General features: G+C 41.5%; 1 protein-coding gene across 2 annotated transcripts; it reads left to right on the forward strand.

Annotated features, from left to right (window-relative positions):
- The first annotated feature begins 1,248 nt into the window (after positions 1-1,248).
- klhdc4 (kelch domain containing 4) lies at positions 1,249-12,039 on the forward strand. 2 transcript variants are annotated; one of them, XM_084060265.1, is made up of 13 exons: positions 1,249-1,448; positions 2,264-2,355; positions 3,005-3,083; positions 3,548-3,646; positions 4,087-4,223; positions 4,562-4,654; positions 5,151-5,313; positions 5,404-5,482; positions 9,122-9,330; positions 9,924-10,143; positions 10,315-10,503; positions 10,618-10,743; positions 11,070-12,039. In XM_084060265.1, exons 1-13 carry the CDS (start codon positions 1,350-1,352, stop codon positions 11,240-11,242), a joined length of 1,758 nt encoding a protein of 585 aa, XP_083916391.1. In that variant the 5' UTR covers positions 1,249-1,349; the 3' UTR covers positions 11,243-12,039. The 2 variants fall into 2 exon arrangements, with proteins under 2 accessions (XP_083916391.1, XP_083916392.1); XM_084060266.1 differs by having other exon boundaries at positions 10,324-10,503.
- Positions 12,040-20,463: the final 8,424 nt, after the last annotated feature.

Raw genomic sequence — 20,463 nt, forward strand, 5'->3', positions numbered from 1 at the left:
GCCTCATTTAGACCTTAGTGTGAGATGTGTGCCGCTGCACACATGTCTGTGTCTTAAGTGCCCATATGCATACAGTGTAATTATCTGAGTTCACATGAACGTGAGTGTGTGCGCATGTGTATACATTCATACTTGTGAATGTGACATGCTTGTCAGAAAGGCTTTGGCAGTAAACAGAACTGGTTCATTAATTAGCTGCAAAGCAGGCGGTTGGTCTCAGAGAAGTACTTAAGACAAGTACTCCTGTTATCTGTGACATTCTACACACTCTAGAGGAATATAGAGCCTGAATGACTGATGAAGACCAACACACAATGTCAGGTACACACGTGCAGGTGTGCGGTATACACGCAATCCATGAAAGGTGCAGTGAGTTCTTTTATTTTGTTAAATATGTGTTAAATAGCTCTGTTTTGTGATAGTAATCATTGATATATCGAGTGTTTGTTCAGTAACAGGGGTCTCTCCAGCTCTTTAATACACAGGAAATGCATTTTCAGCTCGGGATACTAATACAGGTTACATTACAGGATAAACAAATGCAATTGGAAGTGATGACACAAAGAAATGAGCAAACAAATTGAAACTGGAGCAGTACCGGGGCTTGTATCCACCTGACACTGCAGGCCCTCCTCAGCTGTCCTTGTCACCTTGGAGGGTAATAATGTTACAGTCTCTATGGGGTTTTGGGTGGGTGGCTCATCATGGCTGTTGTGATAGAAGTGTGTACAGCTGCCAGTCTGCCTCCTGGTCCCAACTGTATGGTCATGATGAGCATGGAGTGTCAATAAACTCATCCGTGCTAGCCTGTGTGTGGAATGAGCTTCATCAAGTTGGATGTATGCCGACTCTCCTATGAGAACAGGTTTCTCCTCAACATTTATGAAGCCCACGTTATTTATAACATTATATGACATCATGTACCTATACCGTATTTATTACATTATTTATAAATGTTATTTAACATGTTATTATGTGGAAACCACCTTTTCACACAAAAAACGTTTTTGTTTTAACAAAGGAATATCCCAATATGCAACTCATGAGTGCACGCATGTAGAATAAATTATGTAAATAAATGTAAACAAATAGGCCTATGTTGTCCAGTAAATTAGGCCCAACTTTTCTTTGAAAGGGGAATTGTTTCACATTTCTCCTCCAACACACTAGAGGGCGTAATCACTACACATAACAGCTCGTCCTACGTCATGTATGTTGCCGGAAGAAAATGGTGCCTGGCAGAGGAAACACATGCGAGTTTGGTTTGTTTAGGTGAGATTCACGTGTTCAGTATCACCGAACAAAAATACGTTTTAAAATCTTATTATCATCAGTACAACACAGTAGCCATGGGTAAAAAAGGTAAGAAAGAGAAGAAGGTTAAAGGGGCCGAGAAGACAGCTGCCAAAATGGAGAAAAAGGTTTCCAAGAGGTCTAAACGTGAAGAGGTTTGATGATGCTTTCATTTATTTTAACACCGTGATACTATCTTTCTTGTTTATATTTTCTCTATTGTAACACACATGGACACCGCTTAGCAAGTTGAGTTGGAAGTTTTGCTATTGGTAAGATGTCATTTTAACTTAACTAAAAATGAACTTTAACTATGATAAGATAAACCTTATTTGATTCCTAGAGGGACATTGACAGGTGTGATAGCAGTATGAAACATAGGAGAGAAGAGTAAGTCAAGAACCAAGCCAAGATACATACACATTAAAATAAATATAAAATGAATAAAGAAAGTATAAGGATAGATTCTGGCACAAGATATGTCTCTGAAAGAATGAGGGAAATGTACAGTCTAGTAAATATGAATGCATTGCACACTGGATATATGAATGAATATACATCCTTAACAGGCATCTGTCAAAGTTCTGCAAATGTAATGTACATCATCCTATAGTAGTCCATGTGCAAGTACTCCAGAGTACCTGCAAGAGTGAGTAGTCAAAAGCGAGTAGTAACAGACATTGCAAGTCTTAAAGTTCTCATATGGGGTCAAGCTTGGTTGTGGAGCATGATGGCTACTTGCAGAAAGGACTGACCAAGTTATGTACTGTTGAGGGGGATGCTGTTCATCTTCGCTTGCTCATCATAGAGGAAACTAGAAGGGTTCTCTAGAATAGCATTCAGCTTCCTCCTCATCCTCCCCTCATCAACCACCTCCAGACTGTCCAGTATTCTATCTATTCCATCTGTCGTTCTAATTCCCTGCTCCCTCCTTTCAATAAAACCTTTTCCCTTGCTTTTCTTTTGCCAGGAGGATTTGGAAGCCCTTATAGCCGAGTTCCAGAGTCTGGATGCCAAGAAAACACAGGTGGTGGAGACGGCTTGTCCACCTCCATCCCCAAGGTACAGTAAGAGGTTCACACAGAGGAAGGCTTCGGCCAGAATGCGTTTGTGGGTTGCCTGTGTCTATCTGAATAAAAGTACCTGAAGGACATTTCTGTGAGTGCTGCCATCATAATGCTGATATTGAACTCTTCTGAGCCGTGCACCCGGTAAATCGCTGATTACTTGTGACTGAGTTGTGCTTGCATTCTTTCTAGTTTGAGAGTAACAGATCACTGTACATCTTCTTGATTGAAGACAATAGGTATTATGTTACACGTACTGTTTATCAGTTCTGAAACTACATTGCACATGCTCTCACAGGCTCGAGGGATAACTGACATGAGAGGGCATCTCAAAAGCATAGAAATTAATTATTTTGTAATCAAGCGACATTGTCTTGGGACATTTCATACATATTCTCCCCTATGTGTATGGGAATCTGACGTTTAGTTGCCTATTAACATTTGTCAACATTGCTGGTGATTTTCAAGTGGAACTAAGTAATTGGAACGTTGTATGTGAGCCATTCCACTTTTACTGTAGTTTCTTAACCGTATTAATAGCACAGCACACTTAATGACCTAATAAAGCACATGTTTATTTTATGACACATTGTCTCTGTTCAGAAACATATCTCAGTTTGTCTCTGTCTCTTGGTACCTCACAGACTGAATGCCTCTCTCTCTCCCCATCCTGAGAAAGATGAACTCATCCTGTTTGGAGGAGAGTTTTTCAATGGGAAGAAGGTAGACACTTCACTAATGTATTTATTATTATTGATGTTATTGTTATAAAAATGTCATAACTACGTCACAGTGTGTAGGTTTATGTACCTGTAGTTTGTCAAACTTTTAACTGTGGACACATTTCCACATTTTCCTTGTTGTTGATGTACACAATTTTCTTAGCCCGCTAGGGTGGGGTTCTAAGGATGGATATGTTGGTCTGTTCGTCCATTTGTCAGTCCGATAAAATAACTTAAACTACTGGCTGGTATAATTTCTGTGCATCTTTATGAACCCCAGAGGATGGCCTTACTGGTTTTTGTGACCCAATGGCAGAGTCATTGGAGCCTGCTGTACATAAACCATGTTACCTATAATACACATGTAGCAGCAGCAGCAGCACATATAATGTCTTTACTTAATTTTATGTTTCACTCTTGTACTATCTGCTTGAGTAAAAAATGCTGTGTTGTCTATCCTTACAGACATATTTGTACAATGATCTGTTTTTCTACAACATCAAGAAGGACACATGGGTAAAGTCAGAAATCCCTAACCCTCCTCCACCCCGCTGTGCTCACCAGGTAAGCAAACCACAGGGCTTTTCAAACCTCTTACGTACACACTTTATAGGCCGTAAAATGACATGCCATCAATCCAAGATAGACCAGTTCTTACATTTTCTGAAGTGTTATAAAATAATTGGCAGCTAACAGCCCATTCAAAATAATTTGTCCTCATACTGAAATGCATACAACTTCAATACTAATCACTACAATATTCGTCCTTATTTTTGACCACAAGGTGGCAGACTTCTCTAAGACAATAAACACAATACACTGCACAGCAGGATTTAGCCACACTTTTACCAGATTAACTGCATACTGCAATAAGCACAATTACATTTTTTGATGATACCACACTTTGTATATTTCCCAATAAGTTCGGGAATGTGTACGTACAACCAACTCTCCATCACTCATCTTAAAAAGTTCTCCTGTCCTTTTATTGTGTGCCTTCACAGGCGGTCGTGGTACCCCAGGGTGGCGGTCAGTTGTGGGTGTGTGGGGGAGAGTTTGCGTCTCCAGATGGCGAACAGTTCTACCACTACAAGGACCTGTGGGTGTTGCATCTGGCTACACAAACATGGGAAAACATCAAGTACGTACAGAAGGATAGTCTAGACGACTGCATTTAAAGAGGTAGATCAATGGGATTATGGATTGATAGATTGTATGAATACTTGAGCTACCACTCAGAAGAAGTACAGCACATGAATCCCGTTATATTGATTAGTAGACAGGCTGTGAAGTAGATAATTGGTGTATGGAAAGACATCCACAGTCACGGCCTGCCACAACTCTACTTTACTCTACCTAGTTTACTTTGCTTTTCCACTGTATTCTTACTATACTGGTTTTGATTTCCATGTACAGTTTTATTTGACCATAATTTCTAAATAAATGAAACCAACTCATTGTGGATTGTGTGCTGTCCAGGGTGCCAGGTGGTCCCTCAGGGAGGAGTGGACACAGGATGGTCCTCAGTAAGAGACAGCTTCTGCTGTTTGGTGGCTTCCATGAGAGTACGAGGTAGGAAGAGGGTTCATCCAAGACATTGTGAATATACTAACCTGTTGTGAATCTACTATAGCAGCAATAGTAACACACCTTGTAATTGCTTAATTCAATCAAGCAGTACACCTGTATGGAAGCATCTGCTTTAATTTTTTTTTATGTTTCTCAATTCATTTATTCAGGTTGTCCTTTAATTTGTCACGTCTGCATGCTTATCTGTGTGTGTGATGAAATGCAGGTGCACATGCAGTACTCACTCACACACACACACACACACACACACACACACACACACACACACACACACACACACACACACACACACACACACACACACACACACACACACACACACATACACTTACACACATACACTTCACACAGAAATGGTTTGCAGAGTCATTTTTTAATATTGGTTTCTCCTCTTTCGTAAATTATAAAAGTTTCTACTAAAGGTGTTTACTTTTCTGTGCTTTTCCCCTCATCCACCCTGTCCTCCCTCCTCCTATAGAGATTTTATCTACTACAATGATGTCTACGCCTTCTCTCTGGACTCCTTCTCTTGGTCCCGTCTCTCTCCATCAGGCTCCGGCCCTTCACCGCGCTCTGCCTGCCTGTTGACCTCAACACCCGATTCCACGGGTGTCATTCTCTACGGAGGATACTCCAAAGCGGTGTGTGGCACCGCCATAGCAATAATGTCTCTCTCTGTCCTGTGATTTATACAATAATTGTGTGTGTTTGTCGGGGTGTGTGGGCTATAGAGAGCTAAGAAGGATGTGGAGAAAGGGACCATCCACTCTGACATGTTCCTTCTGAAGAGAGAGGAGAAGGACGGCCAAGGTACTCAACACTTAATCCTTATAAACACTTAATCCTTTTTAATGCATAACTGTCATGAAGATACAGTGCCTTGAACAAGAATTCACCCCCTTTTCCCGATTTTGGAGTGTTGGAATTCAAATTGAAGATGCAAAATATAAATATACTGTATGCACTCACTCACCGGCAACTTAATTAGGTGCTCGGTAACGTACTTTTCCACTCAGTTTTCTGTGTCAGCTTCTTGGGCCTTGAGCCTCAGCTGCAAGCAATCTAAGCCATTTCATTGTGTTTTTGTATACCCATATCATACGTACAGTACATACGTACATCAGAGACTGATTGAAGCACTAAAACCTTGTACTTGTGCTTTAAGATATGAAAGTAACTTGCACTTAGCCCATGTCATCCTACCGTGTACATCAGAGACTGATTGAAGCACTAAACCCTTGTACTTATTGTACTTTGAATATTATGTTTATGATTGATTGATTTTATGATTTATTACGGCATGGCTCCTTAGAGGCGAGTCATCTAGATGAGGGTCTACGTGTCCTGTCTGTGTGTCCGGAGCTAATCTCACAAAGCGATGGATGATCTGTGCCACTTTTCTTGTACACACTTTTTATACTTTCTGAAATATTTAACTTGAATTGTAAAATGGAAGTTTAGAATCATACATCATACATTTATCATAGATGACCAATGTCATAGATCAGGCAATCAGGGCTCCCAAACCTTTTTTGCCCCAAGGACCCCCTCCAACATTTTCAATAATAATTAAACACCCACAAAGTCTCAATTGTATACAGTACAGTTTTACTGTCTTAACTCTTTGTACTTGCATAAAAGGGATATTTTATATTGTTGTTCTGAAACTGACATCATATCATGAAATGAATGCATTTCATGTTGTTCAGAAAGGGATCTATGACATCTAATCAAAGAAAAGGGTCCTGCACACTGTCTGGAACTTGCAAAAAGGATGCTCTTGATTCTTAATTAAATCGACGTTTCGGTCTTTAGACCTTCATCAGGACAAACATGTCTGAGCCATTCAAAATTGGCATTATTCATGCATGGAATGCATGAATAATCCCAAAACAAAGTACAAAGTACATCCCAAAACAAAGTACAAAGCACATAGCCAGTAGAATGCACCTTTCAGGTGAATGAGGGAAGTGAATAATCTGGTCATTTTTTGGTCATTGTAGCATATTGTAATTGTATGAACAATCTGTACCTGGTTGAGACATTGATGAGACTGGGGGGTTATGTGTCTGCATTAGCTCTCGCTCGCTTGCTCGCGCTCTCTCTCTCTCTCTCAAATGTTAAGAATTTTAGTCCTTACAATGCCTTTGTTAAGTAGCCTACTGACGTGTTTTCAACTACCCAAAGCAATATTGAGCCATATCAGTGGGAGATCGGCTTGAGAGGGGAACATAATCAAATCAAACAAATATCATTTTCAAATTGGTTTCCCCAGGTTGGGGTACCATCTCACCCCATCTCAATGACTGATGTCACTAGCAGGCCACATTGGAGTCACACCATTCCAATGTGGATTGGATCGACATGATTCAGTTTTTTTTACACTGCTGTGTTTGCTGCTGAAAGAATAAGCCTAAAATTGTCATACGCGCCTTAAGAATACATAATAATAATAATACATGCAATTTATATAGCACATCTAAGCAACACGTTCATTTAAAGGAATACACAAATGTATTAATGTCATTATGGTGGAGTAGTGATATAATGAGCTTATTACACATTCACACAGTCGGAGATGATGCAGCAGATTATATTATAGCCATACATTCATGTGTTTCTTAGATTAAACTGACTTGGGAGCAAATAAAAAATAAAAAATGAATATAATAACATAATTCAGATTGGTAAGAAGACCTATTTTCATAGTGCTTCAAGCAGTCTCTGTTTTAGGATGATATGGGTATTACAAAAGCACAATGAAATGGCTTTGATATTGCTTGCAGCCAACAGCTCACAGCTCAAGAAGCTGACACAGATAACCCACTCCCTCTACTTGAGAATCTATACCTCTAATAAAAAAATCATGATATTATAAGCCTATTAAGTTATGCATTCACTCGGTCAGCAATTTATTTTGCCAGCTGTACTTCCTGCATTTGGCAACTGCAACTGTGTCTTTTTTTTTTTGTTTCATTTGTGAAATATACTCCAGTTTTGCGAATGGTTATATGCTGCAATCACTGCCCTTTTTTTGTGAACATGCTTATGGCTAGTTTGGAAAAGCCTGGGTTGATTGAACGAGTTGATAACCACTGTCGTGTGACTGACAGTAGGGGTGTGCGGTGTGCCGATATATCGTCCCGCGATATATCGCGATACGTTTTCGTGACAATATGCATCGTTTTGAAAAAAAGAAAAAAAAAACATTTTCTTTTTTGCAATAATAATAATGCAAAAACAGAAGTATTTTGCATTTTGCGTTTGCATTTGCTTTTCCCCCCCCCATATATTTTCATAATAAAAATGTGCCATATATATCGTATCGTATCTATGTCGTGAGCCCAATATCGTATCGTATCGTTTCATGAAATCAGTACGGCACACCCCTAACTGACAGGCTTGTGCTTAGCATGACTGCGTCTTGTCAGGGTTAGATAAGCTGGAGAGCTGTGTGCTCTATTCAACCTACCTGGATCTCCAAATACAGGGAAAGAGGGACGTCGTATTTGTTTGTCAGTTATATAGCTGTCATGGACGATTTTGCAGTTGTGCATATTTGCACAAATATAGGATAGTCAGAGAAGATTGCTGACTCACCCGCATCATGATTGCCACGGCAACAGTTCACAATACTTGGGCATCTTGGCACTGATGGGTTATTTTTGTTAGTGCATGCAGTGTGCCTGGAAATGGGAGAACACACTATGCTCGATATTTATCAGCGTACATTTCAAACTAGAGGCCAACTTTTATTATATGTTTTGGATGCTGCTGCTATTTCCACTTTGGGATAATAAAAACAAACTTGGCTTGACTTTGCTTTGAAAGTAGGCCCAGATGGACTACAATGGGTACTCTGACAATGGGTACGGCGGGTACCATGGGTATTGCATAACCAGGTGGGCCATGCATTTCCAACTTGCATTGATTCGTTCCCGACTGGCGTCGTTGCCAAGTAGGCTGGTGCTCAATGGGAGCCGGTCTAGTCTATGTTTAAATTATGCAAATCTCTGCGTGTGTGCGTATCTGTGCTCCACGTATCTTGAGAACTGTCGACTTCAAACTTGCTGTCCGTATTGCCAAGAACCCGAGGGAGTGTGGGTGGGATTGGTGGTTGTCCAGAACCACTGATCCGACCGAGAGATCTCTGTACCTGTCTGTCTTTGTCCATTTCATGACCATACATGGAGAACCCTGATTTCATCAATATGACGTAGACTGGCCTCCAAGTACAATGATAATGTGTGCTGCAGCCTAGTCTCTATAAATGTGCAAAATCTATTGGTGTGTGTACTGTATGTGTGTGCCAAACTGTCCTTTGCGTATCTCGAAAATGTTTCAGGGGGGGATCCTAGATACTTATGCAAGGTACTGTGTACATCAGGCCTAAATGTAATCCAACATGCACTGAACCTCATAGAGTATGTCTCTCCCTCTGCCCTCCAGAGAAGTGGTCATGGTCCAGGGTGAATCCTGCCGGTAACAAGCCACCTCCTCGATCTAGTTTCTCCCTGGCGCTGGGCTCAGGGGGACGGGCGGTACTGTTTGGTGGGGTCTGCGACGAGGAGGAGGAGGAGACTCTGGAGGGAGATTTCCAAAATGATCTGTACATGTATGACATGGCAAAGAACCGATGGTTCCCTGGTCAACTCAGGGTAATCTTTAATATATATGTATTATGTACTGTATGTAAAATGATTCCATGGTTTCTAATATTCTTACTACATTGCCTGCCACAATTTGATTTGTGTATATACCATCTTGGTCATCTCTTGGCCAATTATATTCTTCTTATACAGTACCACAGTTAACATAATTGTAAAAAAAAAAAATCTAATATTACATTAGAAATGTTTGCCATGGTTCTCATTCATTGATTGTAGCTACAGTAAAGGGTTTCTTTCACCAAGTGTCACTAGTTACAAACCGGATTACTTCCGTGTATTAGAAGTACATAGTACAGGATGGTGTGCATATTTTCTAGCTGTGAACAAATTTTACATATCTGTTCTGTCTGTTCTCATTTGAGTTTTATAGAGAATGAGTGTATCCTGTGTGGATATATTCATTCATCTCGGCCAATCAGAATGGCATGTGCCCTAGGTGGACTGGTATTTTTCGGTGCCCTGGTACACCGTAAAATCCCCAGTGTTAATTTATCTATTTGTAACTCAGAGTCTGACACATATTTGTACACTCCTAACTACAGCTAGCCTAATTTAACAAGGATGTGTCTCTCTCTGTCAAGGGGACGAAGACGCAGAAGAAGAAGAGTCGGAGGGGAAAGAAAGTGGTAACGGAGGGCGAGGGCCTGGAGGAGGAGGATGAGGCGTCCAGCGCTCCTCAAGGACCCACCGAGGTCATCAAGGAGATCGTGGCGGAGGATGGGACTGTGATGACCATAAAGGAAGTGATCCCTGGAACACAGGTCGAGGAGGAGGAGGAGGAGGAAGAGGAAGAAGATGAAAGTTGGTTTCACTTGGTTCTCAATTCATTTTTTCCTCACCTATTAATGTTGTTTTCGAGTAAAACTAACAAATAAAGGAAACTTGTTTTACTAAGCTGTTTTTAAACGGTTGACCTGCTTTCGCTCGTCGTTACTGGTTTCCATTTCACATCTCCCTCCCTGTTCCCCTCAGGTTTGGCGTGTGCCCCCCTGGTGGAGCCCTGCCCGAGGTCTAGCGCCATGGCAACGGTGCGTCTGGGCAAGCTGTTCGTATACGGTGGAATGTTTGAGGTCGGAGACCGCCAGTTCACCCTGAATGACTTCTACTGCCTCGACCTCCACAAGATGGACCAGTGGGAGGTTCTGATTGAGATGGACCCCAGTAAGTACCGCACGTACGCATGAGAGAATGCACGCACGCACACACACACACACACACACACACACACACACACGCACACGCACACACTTGTGATGGACATTTCTCTCTCAACAGAGACACAGGAATGGCTGGAAGAGTCTGAATCGGAGGGCGAGGAAGAAGAAGAGGAGGGGGCGGAGGCAAAAGGAGGAGGAGACGAAGAGGAGGAGGAATCTGAAGAGGAGAGCGACGATGAGGAAGGTAATAGGAGTTTTGTATTTTGTACTTAGTTTTTTCTATCTTTCCCATTTTCTTTTCTCTGGTTATAAATGATGATAGAACAGAGGGGGCAGAGCAAGAGGCATCTGTAATAAAGATGTATAGCTACTTTATATTTATAAATCAGGCATTTATGGTGAAGGTTGGATAGCATGGACAGCGGTCAGTGGACTACTAAAAAGTACCATCTCCAATATATTCTGTCTGTATATGTATGTCTGTCTGTCTGTGTCCACATGTCTGTGTGTCTTCATGTGTCCGATTAATTTTCTGTCTCTGATTGATTGTCCCTACCTGTGTGTCTCCAGATGAAAATGAGCATCCTCCCATCCAGGATGGAGAAGCGCTAGCAGACTACCAGACCCGTACAGAACAGTACTGGATCGGGCTGGCCCGTGCCAACATGGGCCCTGACGGCAAGGACAAGAAAGTGGGCAAAGTTGGACTTGCTATGGCTAAGGTCTTCTATGAAGACCAGTAGTGTGATATGGCGAGTAATTTGGGCATGAGTGTCTGTGTTGTATGAGAGAACTTAAGTATGGCTGATAGAGTAATTAGCGTGTGTGTATGCGTGTTTAAAAAATGTATTCTGTTTAATGGATTTGGCTTTGTTTTTATAAAACCTATTTGATACTGTAAATCTTTTGGACTTGAGACAAAATACTGTACAGTGCCAAAAAGATGGAAGAACACACTCGGATGGCGCAGGTGTAAAGTTCCTGCCCACCACCACGGAGACTAACTTGGACAGGTATTCAAACACACAATTGGCCTTGCTTAGGGAGGGCCATCTTTGTTACTGCACTGGAGACTACAGAGGTTAGTCAAGGTCGCTTGTCAGCAGCGGTGTTGAACTATGAGGAATAGTGAATTCCTCTGCATGCGCTAGAAGAAAAAGAAGCCATGTGTATCAAATGTTGAAGACCAACCAGTAGGGGTCAGCAGTGACAAGACCACGCAAGTGTGTGGGGCAATCAGGGAATTGGCATAATGACTAAATTGGGATAAAAAGGGAACTTTGGTGAAAAAAAGAAACGATGGAATTACAGAGATTGTGTGCTTCATGCAGTAATGAGAAGAGATTTCTCATTTAATGCTTGAAAATGGAGAAACTGGATTGATATGTAATTGTAATCGTTATATGAAATCTCTTATTGGGCCTTTTTTTCCATTTAAAGTAATTTTCCACATGTACCCATGTGTGGTTTAAAGCCTAATAATATCTGTTAAATCTCTGTTATAAATAATAAATGTATGTACGTACGTACATTTACAGCACATCTATCTTTCCCTATCTGTGTCCTCATAGTATTCCCGGATTATGAGTATGTATACGCTTGATCCTCCTGAATTTGGGTAATTCAACGAGTATCCACAGAGAACATCCGAACTGAAACACCAAATGTAAGTAAGTAAGGCATAAGGCAGTCACTTCCTCATTGATTGGACAGGTGTCATGTCAGGGACGGGTGAGCGCTCATTTTGCATCATTCAATGTCCCTGCATACTTCCTCACTGACCAATACATTTATTTAGTGAGGCTCTGATTGGAATTCGGCCTGTGACATCACAGACCGTCTTGAGTTGCATGCCCCGAGTCAAACCTGGATCTTGTGAGTGTTATGTATAAAGACCAGATTTAGTTGTAAAAAATTCTATATTAATGCTTTGGAGATATGCGAGAGTGCAAGAAACTACAAGGATTTTCATGGGTAAGCTTCAAAGAGACTTCAAAGAGCTCAGGTTTTTAAGCACGTGCCATTTTATAATTGAATCACCTTCAATAAAGTATACTAATATATTAATAAGATAACGACTATGTTACAACATTAGAATGAATTATTAATCAATTATTGATTGTGGCGGCAGTGGCTCAGAAGGTGGAGCGTTAATGTTGAAGTTTCCCTGAGCAAGAGAGACTTAACTCCTAACTACTCACCTGAGCAGCACATGGTAACTTTGTAACTTTTTTCATATATATACTTATAATTAGCATCATTGAGGCTTTTCAGATGTCTGACTTGGAAAATCAAATTCATTTCAAGTTGATGAAACACTTAAAATATATATTTTAAGTGTAGTCAGTCACTGTAATTGTAGGGAGTAAATATGTAGTTTTACTATTTCAAATCTTTTGAACACATTCAGTTGGCATGACTCTGTGGTTCCACACATTCGAACAATGGTCATCTGTTTTGCCACAGGGTCTTTGATCTGACTGTGTAGCCATTGCATTTTAACCCACTAGCTCTCAACATAGGTTCTGGGGATCCCCACTGTCCCTTGAGGGGGTCCCCAGCTAAATGATTGATAGTTGGAAACGTACTGTACATGTATGGGACGAAAATATGAACATAAATCCAATTGAGAAATTGCATACTGTACACATGTCCCTTCTATTGGCTCTTGACTTGTCCTGAAAGTGTCAACAGAATCCTGAGTATGTGATGAAGCAGCTAAAATGTAAAACATTGAAGTTTCTTGTCTGTTTTCTACCAGCTTCACACTGGCCGCATGCTTGCCATATGCGATTAGTCTCCTCATGCAGTGAAACAAAATGGACCATCAGACTAATGTGTTTGGTCTTGTGTGAGCAGGTAACCCACTCACAAACATGTTGGTTCAAAGTGCCCCCTGCTGCTAGCCTGCAGGAACGCAGTCTCTTTGTCTTGAGTTTCACTCGCCCGCAACGAAAAGCTGTCACCAGAGAGGAAGAGGGAGATGGAGAACGAGAGAAATAAATAAAGATGCATCAAGCGACGGATTGCAGAAGTCAGGAGAAGATAGAAGGGGTGTGAGAGGACAGAGAGCAAACTACAGAAGGCAGTGTCAGAGAAGAGTAAGGAGAAACAGGTGATAAATGGGACGACCAGACAGCTGCTGCTGCTGCAATGATGCAAAGAAGAAGTGGGAGAGGAGGAGAGGAAAGTAGGGGGGAGACAGGGAGAGGTGCAGAGGGGAGGACAAGTGATGTGTCAGACAAGACATCAGTCACTGTGAGCACCATCTACTATCCCTGAGTGACCTATTTTATCCTCCATCGGTGTACAGAACGAGGGATGAGGAGAGGGTGATGAATAATATATAGAGCAGAGGAGAGATGGATGAGGATGAGGCTGCCTGCCACGCCGTTCACTTTCCCTTCCCTTCTTTTCCAGCCCTCTTCCTCTCTTCTGCATGCCCCTTCTTTATTTTAACTCCAGTACCACAAAAGGGGGGATTTTTATAAATAACTAAAGAGTGTGACTTTTTTTGGGTGTCGCTGACGCTGTGGAGGCACGCACTGTGCAATCGTCAGAACCACGTCACTGGTCCTGTTTATTTATGAGTGTGTAAGGCAGTCAGAATCAGAGTATGGCTATACATCAATACTAGGCAGTCGTGCAAGTACAGCTGTTTATCACTTTAAAGTGTGTTCATTGGAGCTCAGTGTTAATAAAGCTCTTGTATGTAGGAGCAGGGTTGGCTGACGAGATGTTTATGAGTACAAGCAGTCCGGGTTGTCGGCGCCAACCGCCACTCCACTGCTACTCCCAGAAGCTTGAAATCTCAATTCATCTATTTGAAGCATGCCGACAAATTGCCTCTGCCATCAAGAAGCAATAGGGATCACAGACTTCTCGTGTATGTGTGTATGTGCACGCTTGCGTGTGTGTACATTGTGGAGTACTTTATTGATTATTTGGAAATGTCACATAGACCCTGGTTTGTGCAGGGAAGCCCAATGAGCTGTTACACGCAGAACCTGAACAGAGGGGGAATGTATGTACCGGTATGTCGAATCCAAACTGATATGTATTAATTGTAAATTATTTTGCTCATATATTGTATTAGTGTTTCTAATTTAGTGGTTGTAGGTAAATTCTCAAAGTCATATCTGAATACAGGCAGTGGAAAACCACTGTGCCATTCTACCTATTGATTACACATCTAGTGAACACTGAGATTGCCTACAGTCAACCTGTCTATCAGGGCATTTGTGAGGTTAGTTCAATCACAGTTCACTATTATGGCTGTTTGCTAATCGCTATACTTTCTTCCATTTTACTAGTACACTTGATCTGGTTTCAATACCCTTGTTCTTTGTAATCAGTTCTAGGTTAGGTAGGTTAGGTAAGCTAATTAGGAACGTACTTATTCTCAGACTTTGCTTGTTTTACTGACCTCTTGGGGCTCTAATCCATGTAGTGGTGATCAGGAAGTCAAACTCATTGCCTCACTCATTCACCCTCTCACTCTCTCTGTGTCTCTCTCTAGTCCCAGCTCACCCCACCACTAGTGTGTTTATACTAAGACCTATGAGTTAATCCCAGCCTACTACAATTTTATTACTGTAATCTGGGTTAGTATTGGTTTAGCTCCTCCAGACACTGGTAGACAGAGAGCCAAGGACGGCAGCAACAGGACAACAGAGATTAGAGAGGGGTTAGACTGCATCCGAAGGTCATTTCAGTAGATAAATATTTCCCTTCCTCACACACTGAGCCCTTCTCATCAGCTGAGTGGCCCCTGTTGGCAAAACAGCTCAAATCTGCATGGGGGTGGGCTGGGTTGCCTGAAGCAAAGGGATCTGGGCTTGTGACCAGAAGATCACTGGTTTGAATCATAGGAGCAGTAGGGGACAATAGAGAAAGTAAATAATGCTCCCTCTGTCCCTCAATGAGAAACTAGGTAAAACTCACTACTGTGCTGGCAGAGCTGCACTGGCCACCAGTAGACGCTGTGTGTGTGTGTGTGTGTGTGTGTGTGTGTGTGTGTGTGTGTGAAAGCATTCCTGTCTAAACATAAATATATTGCATCCCAATACTCAATCTGGGTCACCATAGTGCTTTGATTATTGACGGGTGGATGAAATGGACCTCGTCACCATACTGCTTTGTCTACTAGTAGATCTAGTGTGGTAGCACAGAATCAGAATCAGAATCAGTTGTATTGTCACATCACAGGTTTACAAGGTAAAAAAGTGGGTGAAATTCGTTTTTTTTTTACATCATTCCCATCGCAACGTTAATTTCCATAGAAAGAAGAGGGGGGAGGGAGAAGAAGAAGAGGGGTGGGGGGTAAGTGGGAAGGAGATCAGACAAGAGAACAGCAGAAAGGCCAAAACAACTTATCTACATATTTACAAGAGTACCTGAGATAAGAAACAAACTACGGTGCCCGAGCATAGCAGCAATGTATGTATACTGTGCATGATATACTTATGGACGTTAAGGTGCTTAGAGAAAAAAAGAGCACAATAAAAAAAGACAGAAGTCAGTGCGTTATACATGGGATTAAAGTGCAAAAGGTCAGTGCGTGTCCCTGAAGGTGGACTGACCCTGGTATAATCCGCAAGTAGCTCCATGAGGGAGAGCAGCAAAAAAAAACAAAAAAACACAGCACTTCAAACAAATATCCTATTAACACGCATTAATTAACAGTTAATTAAGTCCTTTATAATATGCTTATTAACCTTATTTGTTCATATTCACTGCCATTGACGGACATATCCGTCATTTAAAATCCACCCGTTCACCTTCATTGACGGAGGTTAATACTTTTATTTTATTTATTTTTTGGGGGAGGGGGGAAACGTCCAGAACCCAAGATAAGGTGATCCGAAGATTTACTGCTATTATAATAGCATTGTTAATACTATTAACAATATGAATTAACAGTTAATAAGTTACCTATAAGTCCTTGTAAGATGCTTATTAACTGTATTATTTGTTAATAAGGACATAGGCCAGGGTATAGCAGTGGCGGCTATTTTGTGGTGCCACAGATAGAAACCCCATTCATTTACCCCCTAGAGATTTCCAAAAATATTTGTATGAATTATTTAAGCCTGGAACCAAGCCATCCAGGCTAATGGTAAATCATGACCATAAAACATTTGATTCTGTGTCCAAAAATATTGGAATATCTGATTATATTGTATACTGTATTTAATAAATACCTGTTTTTAAGTTTCTTGATTCAGTATTTTTTAGATATTTGATTTTATCATACACTCCCCCTTCCTATAAATACAAACTTTTTGTTTATTCATTTGCAAAACACATGTATATAAAAATAAATTAAAACATTTGTCACCAGAACCAGGGACATGTAATGTGTTTAAACTGAGTCCAACATGGTTAAAGTTACAAGGAGTTTATATAGGGGTGTGTCAAAATGAATATCAAATATCTAAACATTGAATCAAGCAACTTAAACACTTTCTGGGGTGCACACAAAAAAACGTTTTTGACATTAAAATGACCCCAAAAGTGTTTTAAAGTTAAATACCCCTTTAATAGCATTAATAAAAGCCTTAAGTCTCTAAACGTTGTTTATATTTACATTAACAAACACATTTATTCAGTCTCACTAACGTACCTACTGTATTATGTCAGTGTTCAACCTTTACTATTCTGTGTTGTTGCTTTATTAACATTAAAACAGTATGCATTTATTAGCGGTTAACTATGAACATAATTATTAACAGTTTAATTACGATTTTTGCATCTACCTTATCTAAAGTGGAACTATATAATACCTTTTTAATGTTAATAAATCCTTTGCTGTGCATAACTGTAGTCCCGGGTTTCTGGGAGGTGGCATACCTATTTCCTGTTAGTTTTCCCATAGCTTCATTTGATTGGCTGATTTCATTGGTTCATTTGATTGTTTGCAACCGAGCCAAGCATACTATGAGAAAATGAACCAGAACCGGACATGGATATTACTTATTAACAGTAAACTATACGTTTTGCATCTGCCTGCTATATATTATTAATATAGCCTTATTAACACATCATTTGGTTAATAAGCATATTATAAGGACTTATAAGTAACTTAACTATTAATGAATGCTTGTAAATAGTATTAAAGGTAGGGTAAGTGATTTTCATTGGTTAAAATAAGTGTTAAATAGCTCTATATTCTGATAGTAGTCATTGCTATAGAGTGTTTGTTCAGTAAAAGGAGTCTCCTTGTCTCTCCAGCTCTTTATAAAACAGATTTTTCACTTAATTTCCAATTTTATCCAATTAGGATAGAGAACTCAATCAGGATATAGATTAAACAAGTGAAATTGGAAGTGATGACACTAAGAAATGAGCAGGCAAAAATGGAACTGGAACACTATAAAAATGAAGCTTAAAAATGGGTACTTTCTCCTGATTGGCTGAGATTTTGACACCTACCGGAAAATGTATTTTCTGTTTATTAAAGAGCTGGAGAAACGGGGAGACCCCTGTTACTGAACAAACACACTATAGCAATGATTACTATCAGAATATAGTGCTTTAACCTTTTAACAAAATTATTTTTGTTTTAACCAAAAATATCACTTACCCTACCTTTAACTACGTTATTATAAACACTAATATAGCTTTTATTAACAAATAAGGTTAATACGCATCTCATCTCAAGGACTTGTATATTAGCATATTAACTGTATACAGTATTAACTGTTAATTAATGCTTGTTAATAGGATGTTCGTTTGAAGTGCTACCAACTGTATTAACTTATGTATGTATTTCCTCACCTTTTCATACCAGGTTACAACGGAATACTACTGTGCATTGTGGGACTTGGGCTACTGCATCAGAACTGTCTAGCTAGCGTTCAGTTCATCCGAGGTAATATACACTGTGTGTGTGTGTGTGTGTGTGTGTGTGTGTGTGTGTGTGTGTGTGTGTCTGTGTGTGTGTGTGTGTGTGTGTGTGGGTATGCGTATTACACACACACGCACGCACACACACACACACACACACACACACACACACACACACACACACACACACACACACACACACACACACACACACACACACACACACACACACACAGAGGGATCAGCAGTGATGTATATCTGTAATTTGTGCATAGATGATAGTTTAATACTCTCTTGTGATAATCTCACACACATACAGCCCCTTATGAGGTTGGTTGCATCGCCCATAACACCATAACCTTTGACACATGAAGAATGCGGCTTTGGGGGAAAAAACTGTCTGGTCAGGTGGACAAAAGTGAGAGAGAGAGAGAAGTGAGGGATATGCAGAAAGGGAGGGACGGGGGGTGTAAAGGGCCAAAGGCTGATAGGCACAGGTGAGGAGGAATAATCTTGGAAGGGGGTGGGGGGAAGCTTGTGTTTCTGTGTGCAGTGTGTGTCTCTTTAAGAGCTGGAGCATGCTGTTAAGGGGGAGGGTAGTTGGCTGCATTGGAACAGTCCTCTCTAATGAGCAGATTTCTGAGAGGGGGGGGGGGGGGGGGCGGGTGAGCGAGAGAGAGAGAGAGCAAGAGAGAGAGGAGGTCCAGCCATAAGGGGAGAAGAGATTTGAAGACGGCAGGCAGGCTGTGCGTCAGCCAGCAGCTCCATAGGGAAACATGGAGGGGAGCAGGAGAGACTGAGGCACACACAGGACAGGCCGTAACAGGATCATATAGATGGATGTTATTTCATCAACCTGACAACCTCAACACAACCCACGCAAAGGATAAACTACTTATGGACGCTGTGGATTAAAGATCTACAAACAGACTGAGAGGAGGAGAGAGAGAGAGAGAGAGAGAGCGGGTTAATAGACAAGAGGAGAAATGAATCAATTCAGTTGTTTATTTTCATTCTCTGCTTGTGCGCACTTGCTGTCCGAGTGTGCCTGCGTGTAGTGTATGTATATGTGTATGTGCGTGCGTGTGTCCGTGCGTGCTTAAGACAGGAGACTGCATTGCTGTTCTCCAGCACCACCAGACAGACTAGACTGAGGACCAAAAAAGAAAACAGATTACCTGATAGGTTGTTTTTATTCCCCCCCCCCCTCCTCTTCTCTACATGTGTGAGTTACCTGCTGTAAGATCAGAAGCATGGTGAGCGTGTGTGTATGTGTGTGTGGTCATGTTCATGAGGGTTGAGAATTGGAAAGCCGAGAGGAGGATGCTGTTCCTAAAAAGCCTTTTGTGAGCTGCAGATAGATTATTTGGTTTTATATTTTTATAACAAGGTATTAACTTGACAACAACAAAAAAATGAAATTGACATGCCTAACAGAGTCTTTATATAGACACATGGGCTTAGGGTATCTCTAAAGTACAACATGGTAACCATTTCAGCTCTGCATGTTTAGCCCCAGCTGGGGCCTTGGGGCTGATCAGGGTACCTAGGGCTGGTTTCTAGCCTGGAGTCTGAGAGGTCTAAGAGGCTGCCAAGGGGGGGACACTGGGGCTCTGCACCCCAGAGAGGCAGACACATCATCAGGTAGGAGGAGGCTGAAAGCGTGGGCCTGTTGAGAGTGGAAAGGAGGAGAGCAGTAGGAGGGGGGTGAGTGACTTCCGAGTGTGTTGCTGCCTGTGTGTAGGCAGATCGATGGTGGGCCCCATGTAGGAACCTCCATGCATAAAGGCCTGATTAGAGAGCATGATGGCAGCTCTCGGCCCTCTCTCCTCCTCTCCCGCCTGCATTGGCCACAGAGAAGCCCCGAGCCGCTAGCCAACGCTACGCAGCGACAAACAGACCTGCCACCCACAAGGATGGTGTGACCACCTTCCCACTGCCCCCAGTCCCTTCCCACCACGTCGGACGACCCCTTACACTCCCGCAGCGGGGTCCCGGTTTCGTTGCTCACTTTCATTTTCTTTCTCCCCCCCCCCCTCCCCGACACGACAGGGGCTGTTTGAACCGTCGGGGAGATATCGCCTTCTCCCTCCCATCTCCTCCTCCTCTTCATCCC

The sequence above is a fragment of the Gymnoscopelus microlampas genome (genome assembly GCF_963454915.1).
Source record: "Gymnoscopelus microlampas genome assembly, chromosome: 6".
NCBI classification, from domain to species: domain Eukaryota; kingdom Metazoa; phylum Chordata; class Actinopteri; order Myctophiformes; family Myctophidae; genus Gymnoscopelus; species Gymnoscopelus microlampas.

Bases quoted from the DNA above. Each gene is read 5' to 3' on its own strand.
- klhdc4 (XM_084060265.1), top strand. From the start codon at position 1,350: ATGGGTAAAAAAGGTAAGAAAGAGAAGAAGGTTAAAGGGGCCGAGAAG. The intron at 3,647-4,086 runs GTAAGCAAACCA...GTGCCTTCACAG, and splicing joins CACCCCGCTGTGCTCACCAG to GCGGTCGTGGTACCCCAGGG. The intron at 10,144-10,314 runs GTTGGTTTCACT...TGTTCCCCTCAG, and splicing joins GGAAGAGGAAGAAGATGAAA to GTTTGGCGTGTGCCCCCCTG.